General features: G+C 33.6%; 1 protein-coding gene across 1 annotated transcript; it reads left to right on the forward strand.

Annotated features, from left to right (window-relative positions):
• Window positions 1-1,293: 1,293 nt before the first annotated feature.
• Window positions 1,294-3,644, forward strand: LOC107848093 (MLP-like protein 423). Its single transcript, XM_016692770.2, has 2 exons — window positions 1,294-1,780; window positions 3,090-3,644. The coding sequence occupies exons 1-2, from the start codon at window positions 1,591-1,593 to the stop codon at window positions 3,359-3,361; spliced, it is 462 nt and encodes a 153-aa protein (XP_016548256.2). The 5' UTR covers window positions 1,294-1,590; the 3' UTR covers window positions 3,362-3,644.
• Window positions 3,645-18,898: the final 15,254 nt, after the last annotated feature.

Genomic DNA, 18,898 nt, shown 5'->3' on the forward strand with positions numbered 1-18,898 from the left:
TAGAATCCTCACAATTTAGAAAAAATTCTAGAATTCTAACAAGAAGCTAAAGAGAGTTCGTCTATAAAATGTCGTAGATTTCTCGACAAGCTACAAACATTCGAGATGAGTATTTCTCTATAAATTTGAGAGATTAACGCAATTCAGGATCAAGCTTCAAGTCTTTGAATTCAAGAAAAAGTTAAGTTCGAATTCATTGAGTTCAAGATCAGGCTTAAAGATCCTTGAATTTATCCTAAAAAAGAACTAAAAATTTTGTAGAAATTCTAACAGTCACTATATTAAAGTCAAATACTACAATTATTATGACATTATTCTATCTTGATTATTTTTCCGATGCAAATCTTATTATCTACACCGTTCATTAAAAACTTATTTATACTAGTTGTTTATATTAAATAAATGAATGTGCGCAATGTATATTGAAACATATATAATAATTTATTTAATTCTGATTGATGAATATATATTTTCACTTTTTTAAATTATTGAATACTCTTAAATTATTTAACTGTGATAAATTGCAGTTGTTTAGTATAAACACCGGCCATCAATAAACTTTTGCGCATTGAAATTGGCCAACCTTGCATGTGATACAGCTCCAGCCTACACCCCGCCCAACCACACTAATTGATAGCATACTTCCATCTTATGTCATTTTTCTGTCATTTAAAGTTTTACTATTGCACTAAAATAAAACATTTTTCTGGAATGCATTAAAATACACAATTTTATTGCACCAACTAATTTGAAATGTCTCTTCCTTAAATGATCAGTATAACCTTGTATTGATACAACGGTATATATCAAAAGTAAAAATTATTTGACTGGATATATGAGGAATTTAGAGAAACTTACAATCGGTCATTGAATCAGTAAATGCTTGTCGAACCAGGGACACATTAGACCATTCAAGAATCAGTTTTGGACTAGCTTTAGTTATGCTGGACAATAGGAGCCCGGGATCCATCAGAGTGTCGGGAATCCTATAAATTCCCTCACTTCCCTACTATTGTAACCATCTGGTTTCTCGGTTAGTTAATTTACTCCCAATTATACTTACGTTTTATATTCTTATTACACCACTTTCGCTATATTCACATAGTAAAGATTAATACAATTTGAATTATCTTATGTTGCTTGAGAAGTTATTCTAAATAATTTGACTGATTGACCTAATTAATATACGAATATGAGACTACACGTGAGTTGGTTAGATGCATGGGACAGAGGGCTCAAAAAGAGGTTGATCATTTAAACTCAAATAGCTAGTTTCACTTTCGATAGTATCACCACATCTTCAATATAGAAACCATGTTTAATGCATTCACCAACTACTACCTCTCAGACAACTTCAACCTTAAATGCATTTAACATTCAACTACATTCGTATGTTAGTAATTAATCAAGCTAAATATAGACAACAAAATACAGGTAGCAGAAGGTAGCTAAGATTTTAAATGAAAACAACACAATATTGTCACTACTCACTGCTATAAATATAACTGATTCTCAAAGTACTTTTACTCCATCCCATCAAACAATACAGTCTCTCAATTTCTTTACAAATCAATTAGTTAATTCAAGAAAATGGCATCCAACATAGGAAAGATTGAGGTTGAAGTTGAGGTGCAAAGTGGAGCAGATAAGTTTTGGAATGGCATTAGGGACTCTACAAATCTCTTCCCTAAGGCTTTCCCTAAGCAGTACAAGAGTATTGAAGTTGTTGAAGGTGATGACAAGTCTGTTGGTTCTGTTCGCTTGATCAAGTATGCTGAAGGTAAACAAAACTAATAACCTAGTTCATGCATTAATGTTTCCTAATGTTTTAACCTATACCGTAACAAAATATTTCCCTTTTTACGAATGGTTACTTGATCGCTACAAGAAAAATGGTCATTAGCAACGGAAAACTAGTCTCAAAAAGTCAGCAGAGACCAGAAAATTTTGATTGCCACCTATCTTTATAGGTTTCACCACTAAAAGACGATGACAATATGTAAGGTTTAATAATTGGTCCTTAGCTTAAAGGGTTTTAGTGACTAGTACTGTGGTCCCTAAAAAAATATTAGGGACTACGTTTTTAATTTTGTCCCCAAATTAACATGTTGGAACACTACTTTTCAAGTGAATAGATTTTCACATTTTGTTGGCTCTAAAAAGTAGTTAAAGGAACTATGGGATGGTTTGGTACATGGGATAAGGATAATAATTTCTATCTAAACTTTGGGATTAATTTTATCTCGTGTTTAATTTGGGATATTAGCTTATTCTGAGACAATTTTCATCTAAAATAATGAAATTGTTACCCCATATAGAAGATGAGATAGTTAATCTCATGAGATATCCCACCGCATGGGATATCGTAACAACCGACTCCTTAAGGGGTCGTTTGGTAGAGTGTATTGAAAGTTAATACATTTATTAGTTTAATGAGTATTACTAATACCTTGTTTGGTATATTTCTTTGCCCTATGTATAACTAATGTTTGCATTAGTTATATACTCTATTGTGTATTAAGGTGTGTATTACTAATACCTCAAAATCCATGGTATTAGCAATGCAATGGATCCAATGCATGCATTAACATGATTAAAGACACTATTTTCTCTCAAAAGATATTTTCGCATCCTTTCCAACATTATATGGTGGGTATTGTGTAAAAATAAATTATTTGTTTAAAAATTATGTAATTCATGTTATTTTTAATATATCAAACCAAACAATGCATAAGAAAAATACAAGTATAATTAATGCAAGCATAGTTAATACAAACATTACTAATACAAGCATTACTAATACATCATATTTTATATTATTCTTATGCACTCTACCAAACGACCCCTAAAGGTGTAGTAAGGAGCACAAGTGGTCCCTAAAGAGTTTTAACTTTTATATAATGATGAAGTGAAATATTTTTTATGATATTATGATAATAGCAGATAATAAGTGAAATCCCTTTCGAAAGGGAACTCTTCATTCACAAGTCGATATGGAATCTATCTAGGATCACAAATTAAATGTCTCATCTGAAAATTAAACAGAAATGACATCGTAACTCTGTTCTTTTGTCCTGTTCATTTCATAGGGTCCCCATTGGTGACATACTCAAAAGAGAAAATAGAGTCAGTTGATGATGCAAACAGAACACTAGTTTATTCAGTCATTGATGGTGAAACCTTGAAATACTACAAGAGTTTCAAAGGCAGCCTTTCTGTTACTCCAAAGGGAGATGGAAGTTTGGTGAAGTGGTGCTGTGAATTTGAAAGGTTAAGTGATGAAATTCCTGAGCCACAAATCATCAAAGATTTTGCTGTCAAGAATTTCAAGGATCTTGATGCTTATCTCATTGGGGCATAAAGAAAGACCTTACTAGCTGCTGTGTGACAAATAATTATCACATAGTATATAGTTTAATGAATAAAATTATCTGCAGAAATGTTTTCATCCTGTAGAAAATCTAGGTAGACTTTACTTTATTAATAATGTAAGTGTAACAAATATAGTTTAAATAAAAGCGGGCTATGGAAAATATAAGATGCTAGTTATGGCATTCTGTGGTCCATTTGCCTTGTGTTGGTTTCGATTTTTGTCTTAATTTGATTTGTTGGAAATAAAGAATATGTGAAGATTTTCTGTGTAACTTTTATTGATTACTGTACACTCCAATTTTTATAATTATGAGAAAGAAAATGCAGCTATTTCCTGCTCACTTGCTACTATCCTATAGATTAAGTTCTAACCATCCTAACAAACTTGTGCAAGGCAAAAAATATAGAATATTCCTCTCTATATACACGTATTAAGTTTCTAGAAGGTGTCAAAGGGAGAATTTGAGACCTAATCAACTGGACCCATTCTGTTGTATCTGTCTTTAATTGAGCCCGATAATTGTGATTTAAAAATAAACTATTTGGAGCCCGAAGAAGAACCATTCTTCTTCATCAACTCATCATTTGTTTCTTTCTTTTCAAACTCGAATTGTTCCTTGAGTTGCGAGATATGAGAAGTGAAATGATCTGAAGATATTGATTCTAAATTTGAGATCCCAATGCCTCCTTCCCCCCGCAAGTTGGGCGATGGTGAAATAATCCCCAACTTGTCAACAAGGGATCGATGAACTGGTTCACAAAGGGGCTTTGTAAACACATCAGCCAATTAAGCAATTAAAGGAAATAAGCCCGACAAGGTATTGTTGCCAAACGAAAAGGCAATCCAGTTTGACATGTTTCGTGCTGTAATACCCCGCACTTTTCCTAGCTTAAAACCGTCCCTAGAATGTCAAAGATTTTCTTCAAAGATGAATACCTTTTTTTCATGCGGTATTTTTTAGATTTAGACTTTCTATTGTGTGAAAAATTGAATAAGCTTTCCATCGATACCAAATTCGTCCAAATCCGATACTCGATTAAGGAGTTAAAGCATTTTTAAGTTGACAGTGTCCCACCTGAGCAACCATCACGTCGCGGTGAAGGACAATTTCATAATTTTCAATTCCAGTAGACCATCGCGATATTGACGGATCACGAAGAGGTCCATTTTCCCATTTGTTAATTTCCAGTAGTCCGACACTATAGTGGCGCGTCGCGCCGAAGGCCAAAATGGCACTCCCATAGGGCACCGTGATGGTGGCATATCGCATTGAAGTTCCAGGTCCCAATTGTCAAAATTCAGTGGGACAACGCAATAGCTCCGCGTCACGAAGGACCCCAATTTTCCAATTGTCAAATTTCAGTGAGCCACCGCGATAGTGACGCGTCGCGGTGGCCCATTAAATCGGGACCCCAGTTACGTTTTTTCAGCTTCGTTTAGGAGTTTAAAGAGGGAACTTTGGACTATTTCCAAGCTCCCAATCCTTCCAAACATAAGATTTAATCTTATTCTAAGCACCTTATGTTCATTATTAACCATTCTCTTCAAAAGCAAAAACCCTAGAAACCAAAAACCCCTTCTCCAAGAAACCAAATTCCACCATAGATTCTCCAAGAAAGCTTCAAATTGAGGATTCCCAAGAAAAGATATTCAAGAACTCCAAGAACTCATCTTCAAAAGCATCATAGGAATCCAAGATTCAAGATTTTCATCTAATATCATCAATTAAGGTATGTGGGATTTTTCAACAAAGATCTCATTTCATCCTTGTGCCCAAACTTAGTTTTCAATCACAAATTTACATGATTTTGAATGAGATTCGAATTAGGGTTCATACCCATTATTGTTATTTACAAAGTTGTGAGATTTTGAGATATTTTAAAGATGAATTGCATGTCTATTTTCATATTTTCATGCCTATTATAGCAAATTACAGATTTTGAGATCAATTATCATTGTTTTCATTATCAAGCATGATTATTATAATGTTTTGACATGAGTTTGATACATGGGTTATTACCCTAAGATTGAATATTATTATTTCAAGAAAGATGATGTTTCAAGCATCTTATGAGCAGATTATTTACAGATTTTCTGAAAAAGCTTTGATCTTTTGATCCTCAGTTTAGCTATGGAATAGACTTTACAGATTTATTACAGATTACAAAAAGAAAAATAGCTTTATTTAAAGATTTATTCAGATAAATGCATAACTGGTTTCATAATAAATCCTTATGCGAGTTTTAAAGTGGATTTCCACGAGATGAGCGCAACAAATTAAAGAGAGTATTATTTAGCATCAAATTGGATATGATTCCAAGGTCTCATGCCCCAAACTACGTGCCACGATAGGAATGAGATTAAGTGCCCATAGTAGGCAGAGTTGTGATCACTTAAGCTGAGGTTATACTCCCTGGCAAGAGAATGACACCTCTTCCCAACGTGAGGTTTTTCCTTAGGAGGATGAGACATTGGACTCCATGTTAACTCACATGATTTATGTCGGTTAGAAGAACCTCCCTTGCAGAATAGTTTTTCCCTAAAAGTTTAAAAGCCTGACAACACTGATTTTAAGATAAAGTATTTTCTCTAATAGAAAAGAACAACTGAAAAGCTTTTAGAAAACTAGGTGTAAAGGCTCACGAATTTATTCAGACTATGCTTTATAGAAAGACTTTGGCTATAGTTTTTAGCTTTCAGATCTCAGATTTAAGAGTGAGTCCTTTCTACACTTTGACAGTATGATTTAAAGAGAGAATACAACTATAGCTTATAGAACTAAGCGTTATGAATCACAAGATTTATACAGTATGTTTTATCATTCATGATTTATCATTTTCAACTTTCAGATATTCCAGCTTATGTGAGTCATTTACATTTAACATGCATTGTTTTATAAATGATGATGATGAGATGATGTTTTACTTATATATTTCACCTCATATACTCAGTACATCCTCAAAGTACTAATCCACATATACGTTTATGTGCTACATTATCTCATAATGTAGGTACAAGTTATAGCATGTTCAGTCAGAATCAGCCAGTTGCAGATTCCAGCCAGCAGATGATAAGTACTCATATTTCGGGGATCTTAGTTAGATGTTATTTATGTACTTTACTTCCTTACTCTCATGTATTGATTAGTGATAGTTAAGGTCGCGTCCTAGCTATCTATAGATAGTATAGTAGAGGCTTCACAGATATCAGTTAGGGTCAGTTATGTATTTTCAGACCCTTTTTCAGACCTTATCAGAATGTAAAAGTTGTATCAGTATTGTATTTCCAGAGATTCCACCATTATTATATTTTCGTGCTGTAAACTCAGTCATTTTATACATAATATTGAGTTGCTTATGAGTTATGCCAGTAGAAGGGTTAGCTTGGATCACTTATGGTCCTAAGCACCGTTTGACGTCTTGGGATAGATTTTTGGGGCGTTACAGGTGCGTTCATGAAAGACTAAATTTTTGGTGATGTGTATATCCGCTAGGCTATCTGAGTGAAGAGGAACAGGGAAGGGTGAAGGAACACCAAGATCATCAAGCAATCGAACCATCCATATGATTTCTGATACAACCCTCCCAATAGGGCAGTACTCAACTTCAACAAAAGAAAGAGACACCAAAGACTATTTTTTAGATTTATAGGAAATAGGTGAACCGCTAAGAGTGATGTAATAATCACTGATTGATTACCTGGTGTTCGGGCATCGCTTTCAATTTGAGTCACAAAAGGAAATTAAATCAAAAGATGAACCAGAAGCAAAGAAAATACCCAAACCAGAATCTAAGAGTAGATAATGAAGACATCTTAAAGCTGCATCAAAATGGGATTATCGTAGGTATTGCATGAATTGACTAAGATATTGTACTGCAAATGAGAGGTCTGGCGTGTATGGGTGAGAAAATTTAATTATCCCAGTATCATTCGATACACAGTCGGGTTAGGTAAAAGATCCCCTTCATCAATTCAAAGCCTTGTGGTTGGATCCAAAGGAGAAGAAACCAACTTGGAGTCAATGCAACCAAACTCATTCAACAAATCTAAGGAAAATTTTCTCTGTCCCAAAATAATACCCTGAGGCTCTCTAGTGATTCCCATTCCTAAGAAATAGTGAGTAGCATCTAGACCATTTATTTTAAACTCAAAACTGAGAAACGACTTAAGATAATCATGCTTTGAAGAATCGTCCCCTGATAGTAGGATGTCATCAGCATAAACTGCTAGTATTGATACTCTTTTTTTAACTTTCTTGAAGAAGAGTGAATAGTCATTGAAAGAGTGTGAACATCCTTTAAAATTCAAAACAACAGTTAGGCGAGCATACTATTGCCTTGAATATTGACACAAACCATATAGGGATTTCATAAGCTTACATACATATGATGGACTAGGTGCGTGCGTTCCAAATAGGAAACCTCATATAGACCTCTTTCTGCAAAACACTATATAGGAAGGCATTATTGACATCTAATTGTGAAATATGCCAATTTTTCATTACTGCAACAACCAAAAGACATCGAATAGATGTCATTTTAACGACAGGTGAATAGGTCTCGGTGAATTTTATACCCTCTCTTTGAATGTCCCTCCTTAAAACTAGTCATGCCTTGAATATTTCAATTATCTCATCTTATTTGTACATAATTGTATGGACCCATTTTCAGGGCATTGCCTTCTTACCCATAGGTAATTAAGCTATATCTCACATATTATTTGCTTCAAGTGTCTCAAATTCCTTGGCCGTGGAAATCTGCCATCTAGGATATAAACTTGCTTGGGAGAAAGAAGTGGTCTTGGTGATAAAGAAACTTAATTTAGAAGAGACTGATTAGTGCAGAAAAGATCAGAGAAAGAAAAAGAAGAAGGAGAAAGAAGAGTATCAAAATAGTGTTGGGTGTGGTCAGTAAGAATGACTGAATTACAAATATAGTCATTTAGATATTTAGGAGGAGGATGAACTCTTGAAGATTTTTTGTTGGATACAGATTGTGATTGAGTAACAAGAAGTACTATCTCCTGATGTGACTTGGAGAAAGAAAAAATGAGTTGGACTAGCAGGTGATAGAGTAGGGAATCTGAGCTATCTGATAGGAGATCATCAAGAGTGGAAAAAGGTTTTGTAAAATCAGCAATAAGTTGACTGAGAGGAAAATTAGGAAGGGTAGAAGAAACATTTGAAAAAGAATAGATGTTTTCATGGAAAACTACATCCCTTGACACAAAAAAAAATTGTAGACAAATCTAAAACCTTGTATCCTTTTTTTCTTTCTTCCCAAAAGAATATCCGAAGAACACACACTTGATTGATCGAGGGTCCATTTTTAACCTATCAAAGATAAAGTAGAGGCATAACAAATACAAACAAAACACCTTAAAAAAGAATAGTTAGGTGCATGTCCAAATAATAGCTCATAAGGAGTTTTCATGTTAAAAAGTTTAGAAGGAAATCTATTGATCAAAAAAGTTGCAGGCAAAAGGCACTCTCACCAAAAATGTGGTAGAAGTTTGGATTGTAAGAGAAGAGCTCTACAAACTTCTAACAAATGTCGGTGCTTTCTTTTCAATATTCTATTTTGTTATGGAGAGGAACCATATGACATTTGATGTATCATACCTACAGAAAGTAGGAAATTAGAGACTACCTAATTCTAGAGCATTATTACTTCTAAGAATTTTAACTTTAGTGTGAAATTGTGTTTGAGTCATAACCAAAAATTGTTTAAAGACAATAAAAGCATGAGATTTGGTGCTTAAAAGAAAAGTCCATGTTGCTCTACTATGATCATCTACAATGGTGAGAAAATATCTAAATCCATCATGTGTTGGAGTTTTATAAAGACCCCATATGTCAACATGTATGAGATTAAATATATGTTTAGACTTTGGGATACTGGATGAATAAGGTAACTTAGTTTGTCTAGCCTTTGTACAAATATCACAAGGAATGGAAATAGAATTAACAAGAATAGAACAAATAGACTTTATATTAGAAAAGGGCCTGTGACTAAGTCTATAATGCCAAGTGGTTACATCAACCGAAATGATCCTAGAAACAAAGAAGAATTGAAAAATTGTGCTCTAGCACTTTGATTAAAAGCAAGATTGATTACATTGCTGGAAAAAAAAACTAGCTCTAGACTTGAGTTGTCTGGTAGTAGCTGAATACAAAAGATATAACCCCCTACTGTCTTTACTAAGAATCAGTGGCCTCTTTATTGAAGGGCCCTACAGAATAGCACCAAAAATAGAGAAAGTGAGAATTAATTTGAACTGTAAACATAATTTGTAGACTGACAGCAAATTATAATGAAAATAAGGGACAAAGAGTATATGATGAAGTGCATATCAAAAAATAAAGAAACAGATCCTGATTTAGACACAAGAGCTCTTGTAGAATTAGGAAAATTGATATATATAGGTTTAGAAAGCATTTTAACATCAAACAAAGATCAAAATTAGATGTCATATGCTCTGAGGCGTCGAAATATAGAATCTAAGAAATTGAATTTATAGAAATACTAGTGTATGATCTAAGAGAGGTAAGGGAGGTGATACCAACACAATTAACAGTAGAAACTTCCTCTGTGTTACTAGGAACCTCTGTGCCTAGCTTCACATATTGCAAGAGTAGGTAAGGGTTATGGTACTGATCTTGAGTCATTGGTTTGTCCCCTGATTACCCCCATTCTCCTCAAGTGAGTAAGCTGTTATGCTTTTAGTTGAAGGACCCAACCTTATAGACTTAGTGAATTTAAAATCAGCAGGAAAACCAATTAACCTATAGAAATTCTCAACAGTTTGATTTGTTCTTTTACAATAAGAACAAAATAATCCAGAGGCATTTTTCTCCCCTTTAGCAATAATTCTCTTGCCATAATTGAGTCTTGGTCCACCAAAAGTTTGCTTAGAAGAATCATCAAGATAGTTAGAAGAACTAGTAGCATAGTTATTACCAGAATAAGCCTGCTTTGAAGCATAAAAAACAATTCTACCTCGGTGGTGTGAAACGTGAACTTCCTTTTGTTTTGTTCTTACCTCCACAAGAGCAATCACAGGAAAAAGTTTGGCACATATGAAGGTTGTCCATCTCGTCCTTAAGTATTTTCAACCTTATATAATATGTAGTAATGTTCAGATTTCCTTATGCTAATTTAATGATCTCTTTTTGCTGTTGACAAAGAAGAGGTCCATTACTTTGGCCAAACCTCTCCTCAAGCTCCTCTCAGATATATTTTGTTATTTTTGAGTACAAAATACTTTCAACAACTTCCTTCGAAAGGGAATTTAAGAGCTAAGAAATAATCATATTATTGCATCTAGATTAAGATTTATGATATTCAAAGGTGATACTTGATGGAATAATTGTCCCGTCAATAAAACCAACTTTATTTTTAGCTGATAAGGCAATCAATATCCCCTTGCGCAAACCACCATATCCTTTACCATCAAAAATAGTGTTGACAAGAACCATATCGGGAGAGTCTGAAGCATGAAGATAAAAAAGATGAGAGTTTTCTAAGACTCCACTCACTGTTAAAGTTACAACAACACCAGTGGTGTGGTCAGCTAGAGGAGTTTCTATTGTTTAAACATGAAACAAGAAAAAATAACAGAAAAGAAGGAAGAGAGCAAAAAGAATTTAGGATTCAATTCCTACTGCTCTGATGCTATGTTGGAAATGAAGAAAAACATGTGAAAACTTTTCCTATAATTTTTATTAATCACTGTATACTCCAATTTATACAAGTATGAGAAAGAAAATGTAGCTATTTCCTACATATTTGTTACTATCCTATAGGCTAAGTCCTAACAATCCTAATAAACTTGTGCAAGGCAAAGAATATAGAATATTCCTCTCTATGTACACGTATTAAGTCTCTAGAAGGTATCAAAGGGAGAATTTGACACCTAATCAACTGAACCCATTCTATTGTATCTGTCGTTTATTGAGCCCAATAATTGTGATTTGAAAATAACCTGTTTGGAGCCCAAAGAAGAATCATTTTTCTTAATCAACTCACCATTTGTTTCTTTCTTTTCAAACTCGATTCGTTCCTTGAACTGGGAGATATGAGTAGTGAAATTATCTGTAGATGTTGATTCTAAATTTGATATCCCAACATGATTTGGCACTGAATTAAATTAAGTAAAAAAGATTTTTAAATCTTGTGATTTTATACTAAAGATATATGTATTGAAATATTTTTAACATCTCATGTGAAATATTAAAATTAAAGAATTATTAAATATTAGAAATAGAAATTATTATTTTAATTGTCTATATGGAAATAAGACGCACAAATTGAAACTAAATTAAGGTGAAGTGAAGTACTCTGGTCTGATTTGTATGTTAAGCTTATGATATATTTGCTTTGAGAGGCAGAGCTAACTATTGAGAAAGGGGTTCAATTGAATCTCATTCATTGAAATATCATGTTGTTGTAATTGGGTAAAATTTACTTTTTTATAAATACAATGTTGAAACCCCGTGACACATATATAATATATAAGGAAATCTCGGTTAAAAGTGGCAATTTTTCATTGTTTTGAATCCCCTTATTAGAATTTTTGGCTCTGCCGCTACTTTTTTTTGAACAAAAGTGATTTCAGAATCCTAAATCTCTCTCGATGCGATAATTATTTAGGTTACCAGGTTGATTAAAGGGTTCAACTTCCTTCTTCCAGCCTTTTAGCATCTCATTTTGCATAATATCCCATTACTTTTGAAGAGAAGCCTTGGGTATCTAGTAAAGTTTCTACCATGTGACCAGGGGGTTACGGGTTCAAACCGTGGAAATAGCCTCCGACAAAAATATAAGGTAAGGCTGTGTACAATACACCCTTGTGGTGGGAACCTTTCCCGAATACCGCGTATCATTTTGTAAGTCTTTGTTATTGTATTGATGCTACTACTAATCTAGCTGCTACTACTGTAACTAATCCACGCACTACCACCTCTCTGCTATGTTACTGGAGAAAACTAAAGAAAAGGTATCTTTTAAGTCTTGAATGAAAGATTGGTGACATTGACCAACTTAAAGGGTCGACATCATTAGAAAACTTGATTAAGTTAATTGTGGACTTGATTAATATTTTCAAAACTTTCTAATCTTTTCAAAAATACAAATCAACCCACACCCTCCTTCAATCCAAATCAACTGTCTATCTCTTCTCTCTCTAGACAGCTTCTCTTAATTCTCTCCCAACCAATAGTTCTTCAAAATTCTCCCTTCAATCCCCGGCGACTTCAACCTCCAGTATTTTTTTTCAACTTTCAACCATTAATCAACGTAAAGACTTCTTCAGCAACAGCAACTTTAAGTTCTTCGTCATCCCATTTCCTTATTCACAGGTAAAAAATTATGAAAAAACAGAGAAACATGAACCAACTGCTCTTCTAGTATTGGTTAATAATTTTAATATTTCTAGCTTAAATTTGAAATGTAGACTGAATAAAACCCTAATTTATGGAATTTCTTCTTCTTGTTGTCGAACTGTTTATTCAGATTTGTTGGTATTTTTTATCACAATTGATGTTCTTAGTATATGTGTGATGTGTTGGTGTTGTTGGGTTGATTTATTGTTTGTCTTGGTAAAAATGGTGTTGCAACAGATGAAATATCTAATGCGACAGATGAAAACATCTGATCCAATAGATAAAAATCAAATGCAACTATGAAAATCTGATTCAACAGATGAACAATCTAATAGATCATTCATCTGTTGTGACAGACGACTCTTCTATTTGGAAGAAATCTAAACAATATTGATCTAATAGATAACTCATTTTGCAATAGATAAGTGATATGTTTCAACAGATCAGTGATCCGTTTTATTATTTTCAGCGGGTTAATTATCCGTTGTAATAGGTTGGTTATATGTTGCAACAAATAACCTTTCTAGTGCAACAGATGAGTGATCTATTTACTGTTTCCAATGGATTACTCATCCATTGAAACAGGTTAGTTATATGTTACAACAGATAAACTACCTAGTGCAATAGTAATCTATTTTTATTATTTTCAATGGTTTACTCATTCATTGCAACGGTTGGTTATATGTTTTATCAGATAAAATACCATGTGTAATAGATTAGTAATCTATTTTTATGGTTTCTAACGGATTACTCATCCATTGCAATAGATTGGTTATATGTTGCAACAGATAAACTACCTGGTGCAACAGATTTGTGATCTATTTGATGATTTCCAATGGATTACTCATTTGTTTTAATAGGTTTGTTATATGTTGCAATAGATAAACTACCTGGTGCAACAGATTAGTGATCTATTTTTACTATTTTTAACGAATTACTTATCCTTGTAACAGGTTGGTTATATGTTGTAATAGATAACCTTCCTGGTGTAATAAATGAGTGATCTATTTTTACTATTTACAATGGATTACTCATCCATTGCAACAACAGGTTGGTTATATGTTGCAATATATTAGTGATCTATTTTTATGGTTTCCAACGGCTTACTCATCCGCTGCAACGGTTAGTTATATGTTGCATCAGATAAAATACCTGGTGCACCAGATTAGTGCTCTATTTTAATTGTTTCCAATGATTTACTCATTCATTGCAACAGGTCGGTTATTTATTACAACAGATAACATACCTGGTGCAATAGATATGTGGTTTATTAGAACTATTATATTACCGTTGTGCATGTTAGATTTATTGTTATCCTTTTTTAATGATGTATTAATCAATTATAATCTATTTTATGTTCCTGTTAATTTAAGATAATATGGCTCCCAAAAGAAAAGAAATCTAATTAAGTCCAAGTGAAGGAACAAGTACAGCAGCTTGGCTACATCCACCACTCTATGAGATTGCTTTACAACCAGTATCTCAATCAGGAGCAGAAGATAATAAACACGGGGAGAAGGAATGTTTCAAAAGAAATGATACAAATGCTAATAGCCCTTCTGCCGAAGAGTTGGTCAAAACCTTCAGCATTGATCGTTATCCTGTGAGAATGCAGTGCTATGGTGCCACAGATTTGATGGGTGATTTTGTGGTTAAGTCAGCCATGGAAAAATCTTTCGACGCCATCAGAAAAATACTTTGAGAACAAAAATTGGATTTTTATTTTAGGGAAAGTTGCTTTGGACAATACATTGATTTAACGGAGGACAACAATGCTCGTTTTCAGATGAAAATGGTATACAATCTTATTAAGCATAGGTTTATGTATGAAAACAAAGATAAGATGGATGAGGGGTGGATAAATTACTATGGCATGCCTATTTGTTTTGGTTGGAAGGAGTTTGCCATAGTTACTAAACTAAAATGTTATCCTCCTTCTCCTTCTCAAGTTATACCTACTTTGACAAAAAAAAGCATCCCACACACCCAAAAAAGGCAAAGGCAAGTTGAGTGATCGTGATGACCTGATGTCTATTATTGGTCCAAGCTTCAAAAATAAAAATTTAATAGAAGCGTTGAAAGGTAAAGGACTCTCAAACAATCACAAACAATCATTGTGCTTGGTTTGGTTTGTACATAATATTCTTAGGGCGAGAGAAGTTAACAACAACATAAGCCTCGGTTTAATAAATCTCTCAGAAGATCTTGAGGCATTTAAAAGCTATCCTTGAGGTTATGAAAGCTTCAAAATGACTGTCAAATATTTGTTGATTCCATTAAAGCCAAATACAGACAACTTGTATGGTTTTCCATGGGCCTTCATGGTAAATATTTCTTTTATCATGATATGATTCATTTTTTTTATTCAATAATGCTTTTGATTTATTGGCATTATGTTATAGGCTTGGGCACTTCAAGTCATTCCTTATTTGAGACAACAAGTGAACTACCAGGAAGAAGTTTTCTATCCGAGAATCCTGAGATGGTTGTCGGCCAAAACTGACAAAAATGCAAAAAAAAATTATCTGTTCAATCTCTCGAAGGAAGGAGTAAGTCTAATTCTAATCAAATTTTTTTTTAATTAATGATTATTGTAAATGATTTCATCATCATTCTAATATATGTACTGATTTATTTTAGATTGTCCATTCGTGGCTTGTTCCGACCAACTGAGAGTTGAAGATGCCATTTTTTCTTACTTTAAGGTCTATGCAAACTTTATCAGATCCTAAGGTCATTGATGGAATAAAAATGGAATTATTTGGAGCAACAGACATAATAAGAAAAACAATTTCGAAGGTGGGCTTATTGTTATTGATGATGGTAGTGGTAGTGGTAGTGGTATTGTTGTTGGGGCTAATGATTATGATTATGATCATACTGGTCATACAGATTTTTCTCTAGATTTTGCAATAACTAATGAATGTTCTGCATGCAAATGTCAAGACTGCAAGGCGACACATAATGGAGTGATTAATGTTATTAATGCACTAACTGCTTCTATAAAGAAAATGACATCTAAGATGGGTGTCATTCCATCAAAGAGGATTTCATATCCATGCACTCCACTAGAGATCAAAGTGGCTAAGAGAAGAAGGAAAGATATTTTCAAGACATCATCAAGCATCAAAAAAGCAAAATTGCAACGCCTCTATCTTTGCCTCGCAATATTATTCAGTGTGCAAAGGCCACGGGAGAGTAGCATGAGCTGAAGAAGGTGAATGTACACCATGTATTACAACAAACAAATAGGCACATATCTATTTTAATAGATGATACATCTGCTAAAAATTATCAAATAGATATATACATCTGTTGCAACTGTTGTCTAACCTATTGCATCAGATGTGTTATCTATTACAACAGATAAGTCTTATATTGCAACAGATGGGTAATCTGTTTGAAATTATCGTACTTCTCTGATTTACCTGTTCAAATTTATCCCAATAGATGATCCATCTGTTGTAACATAAGACTCATCTATTGCAACAGATGGACAATCTGTTGTATATCTGTAATTAGCATTGACAATTGTGGCTTTCATGGTAGATGTCACAGTAGAAGCTACTGCTGAAAAGCATAATATCACAGTTGATAATCCATCAACTACTTTCAAAGAAGAAGAAAAAGTGGAGCCTGTCAGTTTGGGGGAACGGAGGAATTACCCGTTTGAAGAATTCAACATGTTGAACGAGGCTCCAAAATAACTAACACAGTTGATCAACGACTATTCAGAATGGATTGCCGATGGACTATTATAGAATTATGCCGGAAGGTACATAAATAAATTTTAAAAATATTGGTTTATACAATTCTTGTTCTAAGAACATGACATTAACACATATAAATCATCATGTAGAAAATAAAATGACAAACACTATAAAGTGAATGAATCGAGTGTTGGTTTTGATATGTTCAACATTGTTGTTGCACATCCCATAGTGAAAAAGTAGTTCTATCTGATGTCAGAGCCTCAAACTTACTAGAATGATGAGGTTTAAACGTTATACATATTACTATTAATTAATACTTTATTTAATTGTATCTGAGTATTAATTTTTGTCATGTAATCCAAAATGTTTGATAATATGTGCAATACATCGATGTCATTTTTTACTACCTCTGAAAAAAGGCCAAGTTGCAAACACCAGAATAATACAGATACACGACAGGCAATTATTTGTACAAAGTTTACAACAATAATACCTACGATAGGTATTGTCAATAACAGCCAAAATTTTCCCAACATGAGGAATGCTTAATCAACATCATCAAAGGTTTTATCATTCCATCTGACTTACCTTGGCATTTGGTCGATGAAGTGAACATCCCAATCAATTATGGTGATGAATTCCAATGGGTGTTGGCTATCGTTATTCTAAAAGAGAGGCACATCCGAGTTTATGACTCGATTTCGCGAAGGAGACATTTTGGGTCGTCGTCTGAGATTCAAAAGTTGGCCAAAATATTGTCTACTTACCTCGATATGAGTGGCTTTTTGGAGGATTTTTGGACCAAAAGGTTTGTACTAATTGGTCGATGATTGAAGCACACCGGGATAAAATGGGTAATCGATTTGATGTACAATATGTTGAAGGAATTGCTCAACAAACCATTGGTAGCCTGTAAGTATAAGTATCATGATTTAGTTTCATTTCATAAATTTCACAACGCTTACATGAACTGCAAGATATGGATTATCTATTTTTTTAAAATGCAGGGATTGCGGTCCTTTTATTGCCACTTACGCTGAGTATTTGAGCGATAGAATACAAGTATCAAATGATGGACTTGATGTCGGATTACTCCAAAAAAATATATTCTGCTCTTTTACAAAAATACGGAGAAGCGAAAGCTCAGAAGCCGTACACAAGCGACATTAAAGATCCACGACGATCAAAGCTGAATTTTATATCACCGAATGAAGAACAACTTATCTATATTGATTAGATCTGTATATTTTGAGTCTGTCAATGTAATAACCTGTCCTCCTAGATTTAACTTGTTGATTTATTTGTAGAGTAGATCACTAGAACCCATAATATTTTTCATACATTTCATTTGTTTATTGAGTTATTTCATGTAATTTTCTGTAACACCCCATATTTCTCTAGTATAATCTAAGTCCCAATACATGAGTATTCATGTTGGGAATTTTTTGAAACACTCATTATTTTTCAGTTTAGATTCTGCCATTGTGTATGAAATTCAATTAGATTTTCAATGATATAAAATTCGCCCAAAATACAATAACCGGGTAAAAAGTTATGGCGATTTTAAGTTTCAGTCGTTAAGCACCGTTATTTAAACACTTCACGCATATCGTAGATAGTTCAAATGATAATTGTCAATTTCCAGTGTGACTCTGCGATAATGGTGCATCGTGGAGCACGGCAATTTTCTGTTTGTCAATTCCAGTAGGCCTCCGCGATCATGGCGTATTACGGAGATGCCCGAAATGGCATCCACAGGCTTACCGCGATGGTGGCACATTGCGCCATCTGTCTAGATCCCAGTTGTCCCTTTTCCAATGTCTTGGCGAGAAAGTGGCGCATCATGCCAAGGCCAAAAATCGGGATAGTCAATTTTCAGCTTACATTTTAAATCCATTTAAGGGTATTTAGGTCTTTTTCCTAAGCCCTAAACTCATCATAAAACATGAAATTTAGCCTAATTGACCTAAATAATCATTCATTCTTCAATTTCTCTCAAATTAAAATCCCCTCTTTCAAGAATAAGAAACCCTAGCTCTCAAATTCAAGGCAATTTCTCAAGAACACTCCATTCATCTCTTCAAATTCATTAACCCAGGTATGTTAGATGTTCATCCATAGAGTCCAAGAAACCCTTTTAAATTATAAAATTGTGATTTTTTTAAGTTATCATATTTTAAATTTATGATTTCATCCATGAATCTCCATGTACTATTAATTTTATACCATGTTACCATGAAATTGTTGTTATTATTCAATCTTCCATGTTTTAATACTATAATTTACGGAATTAAACCGTGATTTAATGCTATTATGATGAATTCATATTATTCCTACAAATTCCATGACATTCCTATGATTGTCTTAAACCATGAACTACAAGTGTTTGATAAAATACCTACAAGAGTGATTTAATTATTAAGAGCCTTC

Source organism: Capsicum annuum, chromosome 11 (assembly GCF_002878395.1).
Source record: "Capsicum annuum cultivar UCD-10X-F1 chromosome 11, UCD10Xv1.1, whole genome shotgun sequence".
Classification (NCBI taxonomy): Eukaryota; Viridiplantae; Streptophyta; class Magnoliopsida; order Solanales; family Solanaceae; genus Capsicum; species Capsicum annuum.